Raw genomic sequence first — 17,623 nt, 5'->3', positions numbered from 1 at the left:
TGTGTTGTCCGTAAAAATGCGCCACACTCAATGCTGCATATTTGACACTGAATTCGCAACCAATAAAATACATAGTAAAACTATAAAACCTTTTAATTATGCAAGCAGGCCTACATGTCGCATGTCACTGAAATATAGTCGGTCTCCAAAAGTAATCTTAATTGTCTCAACCACCTTATGAGATATTTCTGGAACTATTTTGTCTGAAAAGTACGGGCGGCAAAGCGCTATTAATCAGCCCGTTTTACTATATTTACTACCTCATTGTCAAGTGCTATTATTTCATCCATTAACTCCATGCCGTATGGCGACCCCACAATGGTGCTGTGCGCGAAATATCGCTCAACGCCCGGCGACACCACAGTGGTGTCGTGAGCATACTATCGCGCATTGGCCGGCGACAGCAGTTTAGTATCTTTTGCATTCTGTTGGTGTTTTGTTTAGGTAACAATAAGCGACACACGTCAAAAGTTTGTTTTTAGAAGTACTTGTGCCCTTTCATTATGGCGGACGAAAGAGACAATAGGATTATTTACGATGAATGCGCGGACATCTTGTCTGACGTTCCGGACGACTTGGCCGATTGAGAAGAAGACAATGGATATCAAAAAAATTAAAATGAATCAGAATCGTAGGAAGACAGTGAAATACGTCCAAGAAGAATTCGGCGAACGCTACGGTTGCCAACGAATTCGGATGAATCAGACGAAGAAGACAGTGCACAGTGGTCAGACTTTGATTTACCAAGGACCAATAATAAATTTGAAGGATCCCTGGGTCCAAACATATTTCCCAAAGATACACAGACCGTCTAGGATATCGTTGAATTGTATGTTGGGGACGATCTATTTGAATATATTAGCGACGAAAGCAACAAGTACTACAGTCAAAATTGCAATAGAAGGAAACTGGATTAAAAAAACTCCAAATTTGTCGACGTTACGGGACCCGAACTTCGAAAATGGTTTGGGCTTGCTATCCTTATGGGACTTGTCAAAAAAGCAAGGATCGATGATTATTGGTCAACGAATCCGTTGATAGACACACCGATATTTAGCAAAACGATGTCCCGCAACCGATTCAGACAATTATCATTTTTACATTTTTCCGACAGCAACAATAAACCGGATAATGCCGACCGGTTTGTCAAAGTGCAATTCGTAATTGATTATTTTTCCAAAAAGTTTAAAGAAACGTTTAATATACGTCAAAACGTCTCAACTGATGAAGAAATGACACCGTGGCGTGGACGGTTAAATTTTAAAGTTTACAATCCGTCAAAAATTATGAAATACGGCATACTCACTCGGATGCTGTGTGATCCGAGTACGGGATACATTTCCTCATTCAAGATATATTCCGGCGCTGGACAGCCGTTAGCAAAAACAGTGATGTACCTACTGACACCTTTTGATGGAAAGTGGCATCACCTCTGCATGGATAATTATTATAACAGTGTAGAACTTGCAGAGAAGTTACTTGAAAAGAAAATTCGAGTTTGTGGAACGATACGGCAAAATAGAGGATTTCCGGAAAATCAAAGAGCGCAAAAGTCAATGTGTTTGAAGCTTGTCATCAACGGAAAGATGACAAGCTGCTGGCAACAAGCCAAGTTATTCGAATTGCCGCTGCCGGCGCCAAGCGAATAAATTTGTACGAGACGTGGGGACGGCAAAGTGTCTTCAAGAGATGGTATTTTTTTGCCTCGGTATGGTTAATATCCCATGGTTTCTGTATTTCAGGACATTCTTCAAGACTCAGTTGCGTTTTTTGATGTCGAAGGTTTACTTACATCTGTATCATGACGCGTAATTTCTTACCGCTTAGGAGCGTAGGTTGCAACTTTACGATGTTCGTCGCTGTGTTTATTTTTCAAATGATTTATCACTCCTGATGAAGTCGCCTTATCTGCAACGCCTCCACGAGAAATTTTTATTTCGTGCAATTTACAAATAACACTTTTCGGATTATTTCCATCGTTCTCGAAGTATGTCCATATAGGCTTCTTCTTTTAGAAGCTACGATCAATTATTATTAGTTAGACCTTACACAATTCTGAACAAATCAAAACGTAGGTACTGCCCACGTATAAACGATGTGTATCAGACTAAACATGTCAACAAAACACGCAGCACGGTAACAACTGAGTGCGCGGGACAAGGCAGGGTGGGAGGGCGTTATTTGCACTTAAACGAACTAGAGAGAAACAACTGCGTCGATACGAGTTTTCGCGCAATGCGCCGGCTACAAAGCTCGCAATATATTCAGTGTAGGGCGTGTGGCCAAATATGCTATTTGTTGCAAGTCTGATTTCAGGTGTCGTCAACATACAATTTACAAATATATGGAGCCCTATCCGCAGTAAATCGGAACGTTTACTGCAACATGGTACGCTTCTTCAAGAACGCGGTCTTCCAATGCCTAATCCCTTCAACAAATTTCAGTATAGAGGTACGCACTTCTAGAGTTCCACGATCTACACTCCAGCTGTCCACAAAAATATCAGCAGAATCAAGCATGATATTCGGGTCTGTGATCGTCTCCAGACTTCTCGATAAAGAGGTCTGATAACGCGGCGAAATTTTAAAATTACCGCCGAAACAGTACTATACCTGATATACAGCAGAGATTAAAAAATAATTCCCTTCGAATGAACACGAGCAACGCTAAAGATAAATAATATCCAAAACATGCACCAAGTAGTGACGTTTATACAGGCTTCTACATTACCCGTCTTGACCAAAGTCTTTTTGCGCATGCTAACATGCTTTTGCATGAATTTCACTTTCTTGTTAGACACAAACATGAAACAAGTTACGCGATGAAAGCAACCAACACCACAAACAAATAAGATGTACACGTTAAGAACTCACCATAGCTTCGTGGAGTGTCAGCTATTGCATATCGCTCATACTACGGTCCAACAAGTCTGCTCCATCACCTACGACGGACACAAAATCATGTGCTGGCGTAAACATAAACAAGGCAAAGACACCTACAATACACAAAGATGTTGCATAACAACAGCTGTGACCAAGTGCAAAGACATTCACCGTGTCAAAGTATACGATATCGTGATGTCATTTACATCACAGTCTAACTTTACATGTAATGTTACGAAACGTGTCGCTAACTCATTGGTGGAGAACTTGATGGCAGCTTTGTTCTTTTGATGTAAACGCTGATGACAGTAAATAGTTCTACAGTACAATGTGAGGACTGTACTTTTCGGGAGCGGATTGCAGCACTTTTTTGAGCTTGCCGATGAGTGTGTTCGGTGTTTTCGAATACCTATACAAGTTTGCATTTACACCTGTAATGTAAACATGCTACAGTAAGTAAACAGCTATAAAGTTTATGTAAAACATTGCGAATAATACGAATTTTAATACTGTTCATTACGTTTTCCTACTAAATGATGAGATCAGACGTATGTGCTGTTAATTAAAATACATGTAATTATTTACTTAGATAATTAATAGCGTTAAACTCCGATCAAGATCATATTTCTAAACTTTGGGTTTCTTTGCTTACTGCATCTTTTTTAAATTTTTTAACTTAGTGTGACCGGCTTGTACTTTAAACACACGTATCTTCAGAATTGGTATTATTTATAAATTCTTAGAAATGGTTCTACCATAGGTAATTACTTAGCATATAAGGCTTCTTTTATTTTATCATCTCTAGATTTTTTCCGCACTGAAAAATGTTGAAGTTTAATTTCAGCTCGTATTGCGATGCTAGAAAAGATATAAATCCACGAGTTCTATATTTTTTGCAGGTATTGCGTTGTCTTTCGTGGTTATTGAATAGCTGACACACATATGTTTTATAGCTATAACGCGCTTAATGTGATATTAATATACGGGGAAGATGTATCAGACCTCGATTTGAAAGGAACTCTCAAATAAGAGTAGCTCGAGCCTTTTTGTAATTTACTTTTACCAATGTTCCGAGACCATCATGTACAACACGGATTCATTACAATTAGTCCCACTCAGTCGCAGAATCTTGACGATGTGGGTCAAGTTTTGTAGTGTAACTGGTGCGGGGAAGTGTGATAGCAGTTTGCGGGCAAAATGTACAGGTACAAAAATAAGTGAGTGCTGAACTGATCCAAAGAAAAGCCGAGGGCCGCATGGGGTGCCCAGGAAACTACACCAGCTGGTCTAAGCAGGGTCGGTTGTGCTGACAAATAATTGTTACGAAAAAAATTCGATACGCTAGGCTGTATCCGAGCTAATTAGCACTGGAGTTAGTTAATCAGGCACACTGGGCTCGCATTCGGGAGGACGACGATTCAATCCCGTCTCCAGCCATCCTGATTTAGGTTTTCCGTGATTTCCCTAAATCGTTTCAGGCAAATGCCGGGATGGTTCCTTTGAAAGCGCACGGCCGATTTCCTTCCTAATCCTTCCCTAACCCGAGCTTGCGCCCCGTCTCTAATGACCTCGTTGTCGACGGGACGTTAAACACTAACCACCACCACCACTAGTTCTACATCTACATCTACATTTATACTCCGCAAGCCACCCAAAGGTGTGTGGCGTAGGGCACTTTATGTGCCACTGTCATTACCTCCCTTTCCTGTTCCAGTCGCTTATGGTTCGCGGGAAGAACGACTGTCTGAAAGCCTCTGTGCGCGCTCTAATCTCTCTAATTTTACATTCGTGATCTCCTCGGGAGGTATAAGTAGGGGGAAGCAATATATTCGATACCTCATCCAGAAACGCACCCTCTCGAAACCTGGACAGCAAGCTACACCGCGATGCAGAGCGCCTCTCTTGTAGAGTCTGCCACTTGAGTTTGTTAAACATCTCCGTAACGCTATCACGGTTACCAAATAACCCTTCGACGAAACGCGCCGCTCTTCTTTGAATCTTCTCTATCTCCTTCGTCAACCCGATCTGGTACGGATCCCACACTGATGAGCAATACTCAAGTATAGGTCGAACGAGTGTTTTGTAAGCCACCTCCTTTGTTGATGGACTACATTTTCTAAGGACTCTCCCAATGAATCTCAACCTGGTACCCGCCTTACCAACAATTAATTTTATATGATCATTCCACTTCAAATCGTTCCGCACGCTTACTCCCAGATATTTTACAGAAGTAACTGCTACCAGTGTTTGTTCCGCTATCATGTAATCATACAATAAAGGATCCTTCTTTCTATGTATTCGCAATACATTACATTTGTCTATGTTAAGGGTCAGTTGCCACTCCCTGCACCAAGTGCCTATCCGCTGCAGATCTTCCTGAATTTCGCTACAATTTTCTAATGCTGCAACTTTTCTGTATACTACAGCATCATCCGCGAAAAGCCGCATGGAACTTCCGACACTATCTACTAGGTCATTTCTATATATTGTGAAAAGCAATGGTCTCATAACACTCCCCTGTGGCACGCCAGAGGTTACTTTAACGTCTGTAGACGTTTCTCCGTTGATAACAACATGCTGTGTTCTGTTTGCTAAAAACTCTTCAATCCAGCCACACAGCTGGTCTGATATTCCGTAGGCTCTTACTTTGTTTATCAGGCGACAGTGCGGAACTGTATCGAACGTCTTCCGGAAGTCAAGAAAAATAGCATCTACCTGGGAGCCTGTATCTAATATTTTCTGGGTCTCATGAACAAATAAAGCGAGTTGGGTCTCACACGATCGCTGTTTCCGGAATCCATGTTGATTCCTACATAGTAGATTCTGAGTTTCCAAAAACGACATCATATTCGAGCAAAAAACATGTTCTAAAATTCTACAACAGATCGACGTCAGAGATATAGGTCTATAGTTTTGCGCATCTGCTCGACGACCCTTCTTGAAGACTGGGACTACCTGTGCTCTTTTCCAATCATTTGGAACCTTCCGTTCCTCTAGAGACTTGCGGTACACGGCTGTTAGTAGGGGGGCAAGTTCTTTCGCGTACTCTGTGTAGAATCGAATTGGTATCCCGTCAGGTCCAGTGGACTTTCCTCTGTTGAGTGATTCCAGTTGCTTTTCTATTCCTTGGACACTTATTTCGATGTCAGTTAATCAGGCCACAGTGCGCGCGAGTTCAAGCGGCCCGCCAGATACAATTAGTGTCAGTTTTTCTCATAGCGTACACGATAGCTCACGAAATTGCTCAGCCTTTGGTTGGTGTTTGAACTTTATACCGTCCCATGTCCAATTTTTGTTGGGTCTTAGGAAACCAAACGAAGTACACGCTAGGCAACACGGTTCTTGGCAGGTCGCTCGAATTATCGAATTCTTTTCTTAATTATTTCTCAGCACAATCTACTCTGCAATACTCCTACAGGCTTTTCAGACTGTTTCAAACCATACCGTGTACTGAATATCGCTACCCAACAGTGAAAATGTAAATGGGGTGAAATAAATATTTGTTAATTATATCGACCACACAATTAAAGAGAACGACAATGAAAAACTCGAATTAGCTCTCGTTTCCAAGTTAAACGGGCGTGCATTTCATTATATTTTAATAGCAGTCATTATCAACCACTTACCATTTAGACTTCGAAATCCCACTGATCGTAGACAGGTTTCAGGCAACAATAGCTGTGTGTATTTTGTCGCTATTTTTAGCCCGGGCTCGTAGCAGCAAGGGGAAGGGGAAGGGGAAGTGAGAAGCGGAACATGTTTCTTTTAAGTGTACTTCCAAACCACGTGAATGATTGTTACTTTTGTAACCATTAACACTTGGTATTTCTACGAAGAAAAAATCTTCCCTGACATGCCCTAACATACCTTCGGCCATCCGACGAGTTCTTCACGGAGACGGGTTGCGTGTTCTTGTTCCATCTGACTGCGATAGGGACGAGAGCGGTAGTGAAACTAGTGCTTGTACCATCATGTTCAAAACACAGTTCCGCGAAAGATTCTGATTTTGGTTGTAACGATGATTGTACAAAGAGTCACGAAATAACAGTGTGAATGTAATGTCTTAGTGAGAGATCTTGAATTAATGACTTAGTGAGAGATCTTGAATTGCTGGAAGGTAAAGCAGAACTGTTGGCGTCAAGACTGCAACAGCGGAATTGATAAGGCGGTAAATGGAGGGGGGCGCTAGTTTCACTAAAAAAAACTCTTCACTTTGTCACCTCATTGTTGAAAAGATCGACGAAAGTTAAACAGTGAACCTGAATGAGGAAACTTGCCAAGACTTTGCCGAGGCGTATTTTCGAATCGCAATTTCACTTCCTGTGTAAGATGAAACTTGCCAACCGTGGTCTGTGTGCGGAAGTTTTGCCCTGATGTCCCGTTAATCCGAGTTGGGTTGTTTTGGGGAGGAGATGAAACAGCGAGGTAGTCGGCCTCATCGGATTAGGGAAGGAAGTCTGCCGTGCTCTTTCAAAGGAATCGTCGCGGCATTTGCCCGAAGCGATTTTGGGAAATCACGGAAAACCTAAATCAGAATGGCCGGACGTGGGATCGCTAATCCGAACGGCTGTCAACGGCTGAACACGGCGGCGCCAACAGATGGCATCCAGCACATTCGCACGGCAATCGCAAAGGATTAGCACTGTCTCAAAGAGTTAGCGGACATTAGAGCGAGCACTGCGGAAGAGGTCACGCCGTCTGAATTCACGACTCGTCAGCGACATGCGCACAGGCCACGGGTGAGAATTCACTTGAAGTTGGACGGTCGATACCACAGCCTACCACTGATGGATCAAGAGAGACCCAAGAGGTCTTTTTCCCCGTCGATTCTCACTGCAAGTTGGACTAGAGAGACGCCCACATACATAATTCCGTATGAGATCTGCAGGCAATGCTTGACGTATTGTAGGCGTAATTGTTTTGCACTGATCTCGCATTCGGCGAGAGCTGGTTTTAGCGTATGCTAATGCGGGTTTTTCTGCATTTCTGACGCACTCCAGAGAACCAACAAACGAGTGACCATACGTGCTGCCCTTCTTTCTGTGCGTTCGATATATCCAGTTATCCTATTTGAAACAAGTCCCACACACTTGTGCAACATTTTAGGGTCGGTGCCCAAGAGTTGTATTAGCAGTCTCCTTTGTATACGAACCGATATCTGCCACCTGCTTTACCAGCGACAGACTTATGTGATCGTTCCAATTCATATCCCTACAAATTGTTACACAAAGGTATTTGTATGCGATGACGTATTCCAGTTGACGATGTAGTCAGAGGATAATACATTTTTTTCGTTTTCGTAGTACACAGTTTTATATTTCTGAGCATTTAGACAAAGTTTACAATTTTTACACCATTTTTAAATGTTATCAAGACGTGACTAAACATTTGTACAGATTTTTTTTCAGTTAGTGCTTTGTTATAGATGACTGCAACATCTTCAAAATGTCTGAAATCATTGTTAATATTTTTGTCAGATCATTATTATCCAACATAAAAATAAGGCAAAAGCTTTCTAAAGCCACGAGAGCATAAACATTTCTCTGTTTACAATAACTGGTTCCGACGAACTTTGCTGTCATCTTCGGGTCTTCAAAATTTTTTTGTTATAAAACGTGTTCATTTTGAGTTGGAACATCACGCGAAGTTGTCATGTTAGTGAATAAAATGTAGCATATTATATAAAGATTTGTCAAAAATAAAACATTTACAATGAAAACGTACCTTGCGCCCATGGCCATGTCGAGCTTGACATGCTTTAATCATTCTTCTTCAATGATCAGATCATCTTCAGCTAACGTAAACAGATGTGCTACTGAGCATTTTATTGCGAACTGCGACTTTTTTTATGTCGTAACTATCACTTGTGAGCGCTGCATATATGGACATGGCCGTGTGCAGAAGGTGCTTTGTGATTGTAAATGTTGAAGAACCACTGCATAATGTGCTACATGTTATCCACCAACATGACAACTTTGCGTGAGGTTCCAACCCAAAAGAACTCGTTGAATAATTTTGAAGGCCTGAAAATGACAGCAAAGTCTGTGGAAACCGGTTGACGTAAATAAAGAAATGTTTACGGGGTCCTGGTTTTATAAAGTTTTAACTACGTAAAAGAGATCATTCCCTCTGATTTCCCAACATGAGAAATTTCAATCATAAATATAAGAGCGCAACATACTTTTCTGAGGCACGCCTTAAGTTGTTCCTATTTGGCTGTTGATTCTCCATCCAACATAACATGCCGCGTCATCCCTATCAAGAAAGCGCCAATCACGTCACAAATTTTGTTTGAAGCCTCATATCACCTTATTTTCGTTAAGAACCAATGGTGTACTGCTGAGTCGTATGCTTTCCTTCAGAAGTCAAGAAATTCTATATCCACCTGTTTGCTTTCATCCGTGGCTTTAAGGATGTCTTGTTAGAACACCGCGAGTTAGGTTTCTAAGTATCGATGAATCCGGAATTCATGCTGGTTGGCGTGGAGGCGAAGATTCTAGTCGAGGTACCTCATTAAGTGTAAGGCTCAGATGTTCTAAGCTTCTACAAAAGATCACGTCAGTACCATTGGCGGATCACTTCTCCTATCCTTCTTGTAGATGGGTGTGACATGTGCATTTTTCATACTACTGGACACAGATTTTTGTTCGAGGAATGTACGGTATTTATGATAAACTAAGTTATTGCTTAAGTTACGGTAGATTCCGTGATTATGTCTTTAAAATAGACACGGTGGTTTACGTTCCCTACTCTTGTCCTGGCTGTGCGTGTATCCCATTTCTAATGATGTCAGCACCTATGAATCGTTAATCCCTAGTCTGTAATTTTCTTTTGGAAGGGAAGGAGACAGCAACGGCGTTAAATCCCCGAAATCAGCTTGCTGTTGAGCCTGGGTATAGTCTGACCTACTTTTTCGTCTCTGCTTCAAATAAACGAACACGCTTCATAAACAGCAGTAAAGGGGTTGCGTCATTTCTAAACTAACTTGCGGTTACGGAAGAGCAAGTTTAGTTTAATATGATCACATAACTCCTGCAGTACCGAAACAGCTTTCAGGAGGAAGAGAAAGGTGACCGTAGTCGCAACTTGTGACGCGAAATTACTGTGAAAGTAAAGAATCCAATAGAATACATTAAAAAGTATACAGAGCTTTAGAAAATACATTACGCCAGAACGAATGAATAAAGCAGACAGCACAAGAAATAGATTATAGAACTCTGAAACATGGCCGATAAAGAAATGGAGAAGAAGACACTAACCTAAAAGAGCTTAGAGCGGGAGAAGATGAGAGAAACAGAATAACTTCTGAATTATAACAAATGTGCATCACTGTCATGACAAAAGGAAAAGGAAACTGTCGAAAGATGAGACAGAATAGAAATTAAAAGCAAGTTTCTTGTGGTGGCCATTTTCGGTGCAGCTGTATACAAAATGCAATAGTTTACAAGAAAAAAGCATTTCGCATGCTGCACATTAATTTTTTAATTTATTGATGCATCCGACGCGGTTCGCCTTTCTTTATTTTACAAGGTGTCTTTATTGGGTGTCAGATGAGCGCCTAATTCACGATTTGTGAATCAAGCAGCTTTCTCTCACGTGACCAATTCGTTGAAAACTTACAGTTTTTCTTGTGGTCACTCTCTTTTCGAAATTAGCACTGCTGTGTCTAGACAACGAAAATAGCAGTTGCAGTGATATGTTTCAGAGACAGAGAGACCACAAGAAAAACTGCAAGCTTTCAACGTATTGGACATGTGAGAGAAAGCTGCTTGATTTACAAATCATAGATTAGACGCCCATGTGACACTCAATGAAGATAACGTAAAAAAAATAATTAATATGCAGCAAGCGAAAGGCGTTTTTCTTTTAACGTGCTGCAATTCAGAAACTAAAGGTTTCAGAAAAATAAAGTGTGAAAGATAATCGTACACATGGGGATGGAACGTAGTGGCGATTTGCACAATAAAGTGTCGGTATCTATGGCCTCAGATTACGGTCTTTGTCTTGGATTCGAGATGTGTTGTTACTTTGTACTGCTGTATGTCGCAGTAAAGTATGTACACAGGATGACCCAAAAGTCTGTTAACATTTAAAAATGCAGTACTTCATGGAATAATGTAGGTGGAGAAGTAAAAATTGATACACGTGCTTGAAAAGAGATGCGGTTTTATTGAAAAACAAAAAAATACACAGAATGACCAACAGATGGTGCTTCATATGATACAAGAGCAATAATTAGGATAACAATCGATCTTTTGCAAAGATGATGATCTTTATAATAGATGTTCGACATATCAGCAGCCATTTATCAGCAATACCTGTAGTCGAGTGAAAATGTTGTAAACAGCACTGTAGAGCATATCAGTAGGAATGATTAGAAATTGCCGCCGGTTGTTTTCTTTTAGCATCCCTAATGAAATCGGACGATCGCGGTTGACCTGCAATTTCAGGTAACCCCACAAGCAATAATCAAACAAATTGAGGTCTGGGGACCTGGAAGACCAAGAATAACGGACGTGGTGGCCCAGCATGCGACCCTCACCAAAAGATGTGCGCAAGCGATATTTCACACGTGTAGCAATATGGGGTGGAGCGCCATCCTACATGACACTCCTACCTTCCAGTAAGTGTTTACCAGAAAGGCTAGGGATGGTCTGACTCCCTCTTTCACTACAGCCAACGCCATCTGTTGACCAGGTATTGCACTCGCTTTTGGTTACAATAAAATTCTATATCATTTCAGTGCATATGTGTCAATTTTTACCTCACTACCTACATTATTTCGCGTATTAATGCACTTTCAAGCGTTTTGGGTCACCCCGTATAATTCGGTAGCCCTGGAGAACGAAAATCTCTTCCATGAAAATCAACACTAGATTCCGCAAAAAGAAGTACAGAAAAACTGACAAGGACATGGCCCCAGTGGTCGGTTCGACTTTTTGAAATCACCAATACAGTGGTGTAGGTTAAAGTCACAGGTATCACACCCTGCAGCCATTAACCATGGTGGGCCCTCGTTTGCGTGTAATTTACGACAAAAATTTCGAAATTTTGCGCGATACTTTATAGCTTAAAAAAGGGTTATGTAACAGACTGGTTGTGCAGTGTAAATATCAAGGTACGGGCCTCACTTTCAAAAAGTTGTGGGTTTGAATCTTGTTAGGCGCTTTGAAATTTGGCAATCGTCATTCAAAAATTTGAAACATAAATTTTATTGCGCTATGTACAAAGGAAAACAGAGGAAGATTCAAATGAAAGAAGAGATTTTAAATAAAACGAAATTCAAGCAAAGTGAGGAGTGGAAATAATGAATGCAATAAATAACATGGATAAAAATACAGGACGATAAACCGGAAGATTGCCGCAGTGGCCGAGCGCTTCTAGCCGTCTCAGTCTGGAACCGCGCGACCGCTACTGTCGCAGGTTCGAATACTGCTCGACATGGATGTGTGTGATGTTCTTAGGTTAGTTAGGTTTAAGTAGTTCTAAGATCTAGGGGACTGATGACCTCAGATGTTAAGTCCCATAGAGCTCAGAGCCATTTGAACTATTTGATAAACCGGAAGATATTAAACCGAAGGTAACAAATAAAAATAATGGAAATTACACGTACAGATTCCAAATGGAAAACGAATAACTAGAATAAAAAACTAGAGTAACTGAAAAAAGTTAATACGGTGATTAAAATAGGAGAAAAGGATAAAAATAAAACATACACTTCTTCCAATTAAGTGAATAAAAATGACCAAAGTAATTTCGATAAAGATTTAAAAATAAAAGTCAAAGCAGCACCTGACAAGAATCGAACCCACCAGGTTTTGCACTTGAGGCTTCTACCTTAACCTTTATGCTACGGAGCCAGTCTATTGTTGAACAATGCTTTTTTAAATCTGTAGAGCATCACGCAAAATACCGATTTCTTTTCGAATTACTCGTAAATGGGGGGCCATCAAGGTGATAGGCTGCAACGTGTGATACCTGGGACGTTAACTTACACCACTGTATTGATGATTTCAAAAAGTCGATCCCACTACTAAAGACCTCTCCTTGTGAACACCATAGACAATGGCGACAACATTGATGCTATGTTCCTGACATTCGATACAGTTCCGCCATATAATAATTTACCCGGTGTTCATACGCTAGAACAGCGGCCAAAGAAAAGTAACGAGCTTTTACTCAGCTTGAAAAAAATTAGTTGGTAATTATATAAGTAATAAGTGAAATAAAAAGCAGATAATTAGAGTACATGACAGTATCGTTCGCGGAAATGAATTACAGCGATAAGACAGCTTTGGTGCTAGTAGCTACAGGGGCCGCTAGATCGCGGGGCGGTAGGGAGCTGCAGCCTGCCGTGATTTCGCGACAGTTGGAGACACAGCAGTGCCCCGGTACTGACGGTACTTACATCGGCAGAGGAGTGCTGCTGCAGGTGTGTGGCCCCTCGTGGCAAGCACTGGCCTGGGCGCCGATCCGCTCGCCTCTCTGTCCGGCCAGCTCGCCTATTTGCGGAGGCGCGGCCTGCTATGTATAGCGCGCCACACACTGGCGCTGCTGCTGCTGCCGCTGCCGCCAGTAAACTTCCGCTAGCGTAGCGCCACTGCACTACGAATGCGTCACACGCGCACGCCGCACCTCTCGACATGCATTCAGGCACCTGCTGAAGGTGCGTTTGCACCTGCGCTACTTTCCGGGCGCACTAGGTGCGTGCAGCATGACGAGTCAATGGGGCGCGTGCGACGGTGCGAAGTCGCACAAGCCTCTGATTTGTGCAAACGGGCCACCGTGTACAGGCGTAACAGTCTTCCCAAGGTGGGCGGATAAATGAGCAGTTACACGTTTTCGCCTTGCGCCTGATCGCCGTGCGTCTGTGTTTCTTCTACACACAAGAAAGGGCACGCTCCTAGGTACATGCCTCATTCTCAACTTGAGTGACTCCATTCACACTTGGAGGGAAGCACGAACACCACACCCTGATCAAGCTGCCGCTACAGGTTAAAAATGCCTATGTGCCTGGCCAGTGGCCAATGAATTTTTATTAGGGGTAGGGCAACGAAAAATTTACATCGACGAAACTTCCTGACAGATTAAAACTGTGTGCCGGACCGCGACTCGAACTCGGAACCTTTGCCTATATATATAGATATTCGATATTATCGAATATCGCCGTACTAACTATCAACATTGAAGCACCAAAGAAACTCGTGTAGGCATGCGTATTCAAATACAGAGATATGTAAACAGGCAGAATACCGCTCTGCGGTCGGCAACGCCTATAGAAGACAACGCGAGTCTGGCGCAGTTGTTAGATCGATTACTGCTGCTACAATGGCAGATTATCAAGATTTAGACGAGTTTGAAGTGGTGCTATAGTCGGCGCCCCAGGGTTGGGACACAGCATTTCCGAGATAGCGATCAAATGGGGATTTTCCGGTACGACCATTTCACGAGTGTACGGCGAATATCAGGAATCCGGTAAAACATCAAATCATCGACATCGCTGCGGCCGGAAAAAGATCCTGCAAGAAGGGACCAACGACGACCGAAGAGAATCGTTCAGCGTGACAGAAGTGCAATCCTTCCTCAAATTGCTGCGGATTTCAATGCTGGGCCATCAACAAATGTCAGTGTGCAAACCATTCAACGAAACACCATCCATATGGGCTTTCGGAGCCGAAGGCCCACTCGTGTACCCTTGATGACTGAACGACACAAAGCTTTACGTCTCGCCTGGGCCCGTCAAAACCGACATTGGACTGTTGATGACTGGAAACATGTTGCCTGTTCGTACGAGTCTCGTTTCATATTGTATCGAGCGGGTGGACGTGTACGGGTGTGGAGACGACCTCATGAATCCGTCGACCCTGCGTGTCAGCAGGGGACTGTTCAAGCTGGTGGAGGCTCTGTAATTCTGGGGGGCGCGTGGAGTTGGAGTGATCTAGGACCCCTGATACGTCTAGATACGACTCTCACAGGTGATATGTACGGAAGCATCTTGTCTGATCACCTGCATCCTTTCATGTCTATTGTGCATTCCGACGGACTTGGGAAATTCCAGCACGACAGTGCGACACCAAAGCCGTCCAGAATTGCTACAGAGTGGCTCCAGGAACACTCCTCTGAGTCTGAACACTTCCGATGGCCACCAATGTCCCAAGACATGAACATTATTGAGCATATCTGGGATGCCTTGCAACGTGCTGTTCAGAAGAGGTCTCCACCCCATCGTACTCTTACGGATTTATGGCCAACCCTGCAGGATTCATGGCGTCGGTTCCGTCCAGCATTACTTCACACATTAGTAGAGTCCATGCCACGTTGTGTTGCGGCATTTCTGCGTGCTCGCGGGGGCCCTGCACGATATTAGGTAAGTGTACCGGTTTCTTTGGCTCTACAGTGTTTTTTTTTTTCCACTTCGAATCACCCATTTTTGGAGTACGTCAGATCAATCGCTTCTTAGATGCTTGTGCTCTCTTTTTCTCCCAATGTTTCTTCACTCTATTTGATCTCTTCTTTCTTTCCTCCTGATATCTGAATCGGTTTCCTGGTGTTGATCTTAACTTGGAACCTCTTAGTTTTGTCTTTGGTCACGGTCTTGGCCTTACCATTCTTTAACATGACTTCGGTAATCTGGTGTTCTCTAAAATCCTTTTCCACTTCCTTAAACCAATTGGGTTTAGTCTTTTTTTGTAAAAGAAGTCATAGATTTCTTTAGTTAATCTGTCGGGATTCATTTGGTGTATGTGTCCATAGAAACAATCCTCCATTTCCTCATCGTTTCCGAGAGTCTCTCCGCCATTGCCAGTCCCAAGCCCGAGGCGCCATCTCACAAATGATGAGGAAGGAGAAGGGGGAGCAGTAACACCTCGTTAAAAAAACCTGGGTCCATCTGGCTCCGGATGGTAGCACCCTGTAAGGGCCCCTGCCTAGAGTTACCAGGTGAAACCTGGTCAACGGTCTCGAAGGTGGAAAAAGAGTCTGATTCCCAACGGCGGAGAGAGCGGAAGCGCCTAGTGGAGTTAACAATGAATTAAAAATCAAATCAAAATCCAAAAGCGACTGTTCTCAAATTGAGCGGCCTTTGGTCAGCTTCTGCCTCCATGTAAGAGTCGGCTGTGAATAATCTTCCGGGGTGAACAACCTCGGTTGTAAAGAAAGGCGGCTCTAGAAGTCACCCTCAGAACTCAAAGACTTATCAATCATGGAAAAGTGTGATGTAAAACTAATTACCCCAGGGTTCAACCGACCGCACATAAGTGCGCAAGCACACATTCGGATTCTGGGGAGTCTGCAACGTCGCGCAAAGATGTATCGGAGGGTCGTGAAACTTCAGTGTAGTTTAATTAGGACTGCATGCGTTTTTTCAACTGTGGGGAGCGGACTTTATGAATTAATAAAAGACTACTGAAAACAAAATTTAATTAAACTCCACTTTACATATAAAAATGGAAATCTGAGGAAAAATAAATTTGTTTTACTACAGTATATGAGAAATAGACAGAGAAAACAACTCAGAAGATAATGTAAATAAAGAAATTGTCAATCACGACACTTATTTTCTAAATAACTTGAAATAATTAATTTATTGGCATGTACTGCAGTTAGTCTATTAATCTCTGAGCAGAAATCACCTCACCAGCTTCTGATAACAGTAGAACTACTAGAACAGAAGTCCCTACAACAAATAAATAATTTCTAGGTATCTGATACAGACTGGAACTAGATTCAGTAACTTCCCTCCAGATTGTGAATGAGTTACATCATAACAGCCGATGGAGTGGTATTCGTAAATATACATATAATTCTGCTAAGTGTCTTCAATGTCTAGAGCTATTTTCTCTATTTTGTTTCTTCCACACTTCCAACATGCAATATGTCTGTCAGCCTGACTTTAAATTGCAAGGAGGTTACAAATTTCAAGGTAAAAAAACTGAATGTACAGTTCCTATATTGTAAATATTTCACTATTAAAAAAGTGGAGCAGATTTCTCTGTTGTGAGTTTCAGGATGATAATAATAATATCCGATTGTATCGCCACAAAAAATCTATGTTACCGATATATAGGCTGGACAATGTCGATTAAAAATATCGCGTAGCTGATTCCGCTAATTCGATGTATCGCTGCCCGATATCCCAAACTAGTTTGTTTATGAGAGCCTGCCAGGCGTGCTGGCTGCGTGCGGCAACGAGGGTGCAGCAGAAACGTGTCCTCTAAAGGCAGGCTGACGACACCTAACTTTACTTACACTGAAGAGCAAAAGAAACTGGTACACCTGTCTAATATCGTGTAGGGCCCCCGCGAGCACGCAGAAGTGCCACAACACGACGTGGCGTGGACTCGGCTAATGTGTGAAGTAGTGCTGGAGGGAAGTGACACCATGAATCCTGCAGGTCTATCCATAAATCCGTAAGAGCACTAGGGGGTGGAGATCTCTTCTGAACAACACGTGGCAAGGCATGCCAGATATGCTCAGTAATGTTCATGTCTGGGGAGTTTGGTGGCAAGCGGAAGTTTTTAAACTCAGAAGAGTACTCCCTAGTCCGTTAGAATGCACAGTGGACATGAATGGATGCACTCGGTCAGACAGGATGCTTACGTACACGTCACCTGTCAGTCGTATCTAGACGTATCAAGGATCCCAGATCACTCCAACTGCACACGTCCCACAAAATTACAGAGCCTCCACCAGCTTGAACAATCCGCTGCTGACATGCAGGCTCGATGAAATCATGAGGTTGT

The 17,623-nt window shown here is 42.5% G+C and overlaps 1 protein-coding gene across 2 annotated transcripts in view; it reads right to left on the bottom strand.

Moving 5' to 3' along the window:
• Positions 1-17,623, bottom strand: part of LOC126181131 (alpha-taxilin) — a 244,805-nt gene that overhangs the window by 119,255 nt on the left and 107,927 nt on the right. Inside the window, exons 1-2 of one of the 2 annotated variants that reach the window (XM_049924747.1) lie at positions 13,291-13,424; positions 2,874-2,941 (exon numbers count right to left, since the gene is read on the bottom strand). In XM_049924747.1, the coding sequence (XP_049780704.1) occupies positions 2,874-2,876 (3 nt within the window). In that variant the 5' untranslated portion in view covers positions 2,877-2,941; positions 13,291-13,424. Of the gene's footprint in view, positions 1-2,873; positions 2,942-13,290; positions 13,425-17,623 lie in introns of those variants that run through there. The other variant, XM_049924748.1, reaches the window with a different exon arrangement.

The sequence above is a fragment of the Schistocerca cancellata genome, chromosome 1 (genome assembly GCF_023864275.1).
Source record: "Schistocerca cancellata isolate TAMUIC-IGC-003103 chromosome 1, iqSchCanc2.1, whole genome shotgun sequence".
Classification (NCBI taxonomy): Eukaryota; Metazoa; Arthropoda; class Insecta; order Orthoptera; family Acrididae; genus Schistocerca; species Schistocerca cancellata.
The sequence above is the reverse complement of the archived record's forward strand: the minus strand, read 5'-3'. Positions and strand labels throughout refer to the sequence as shown.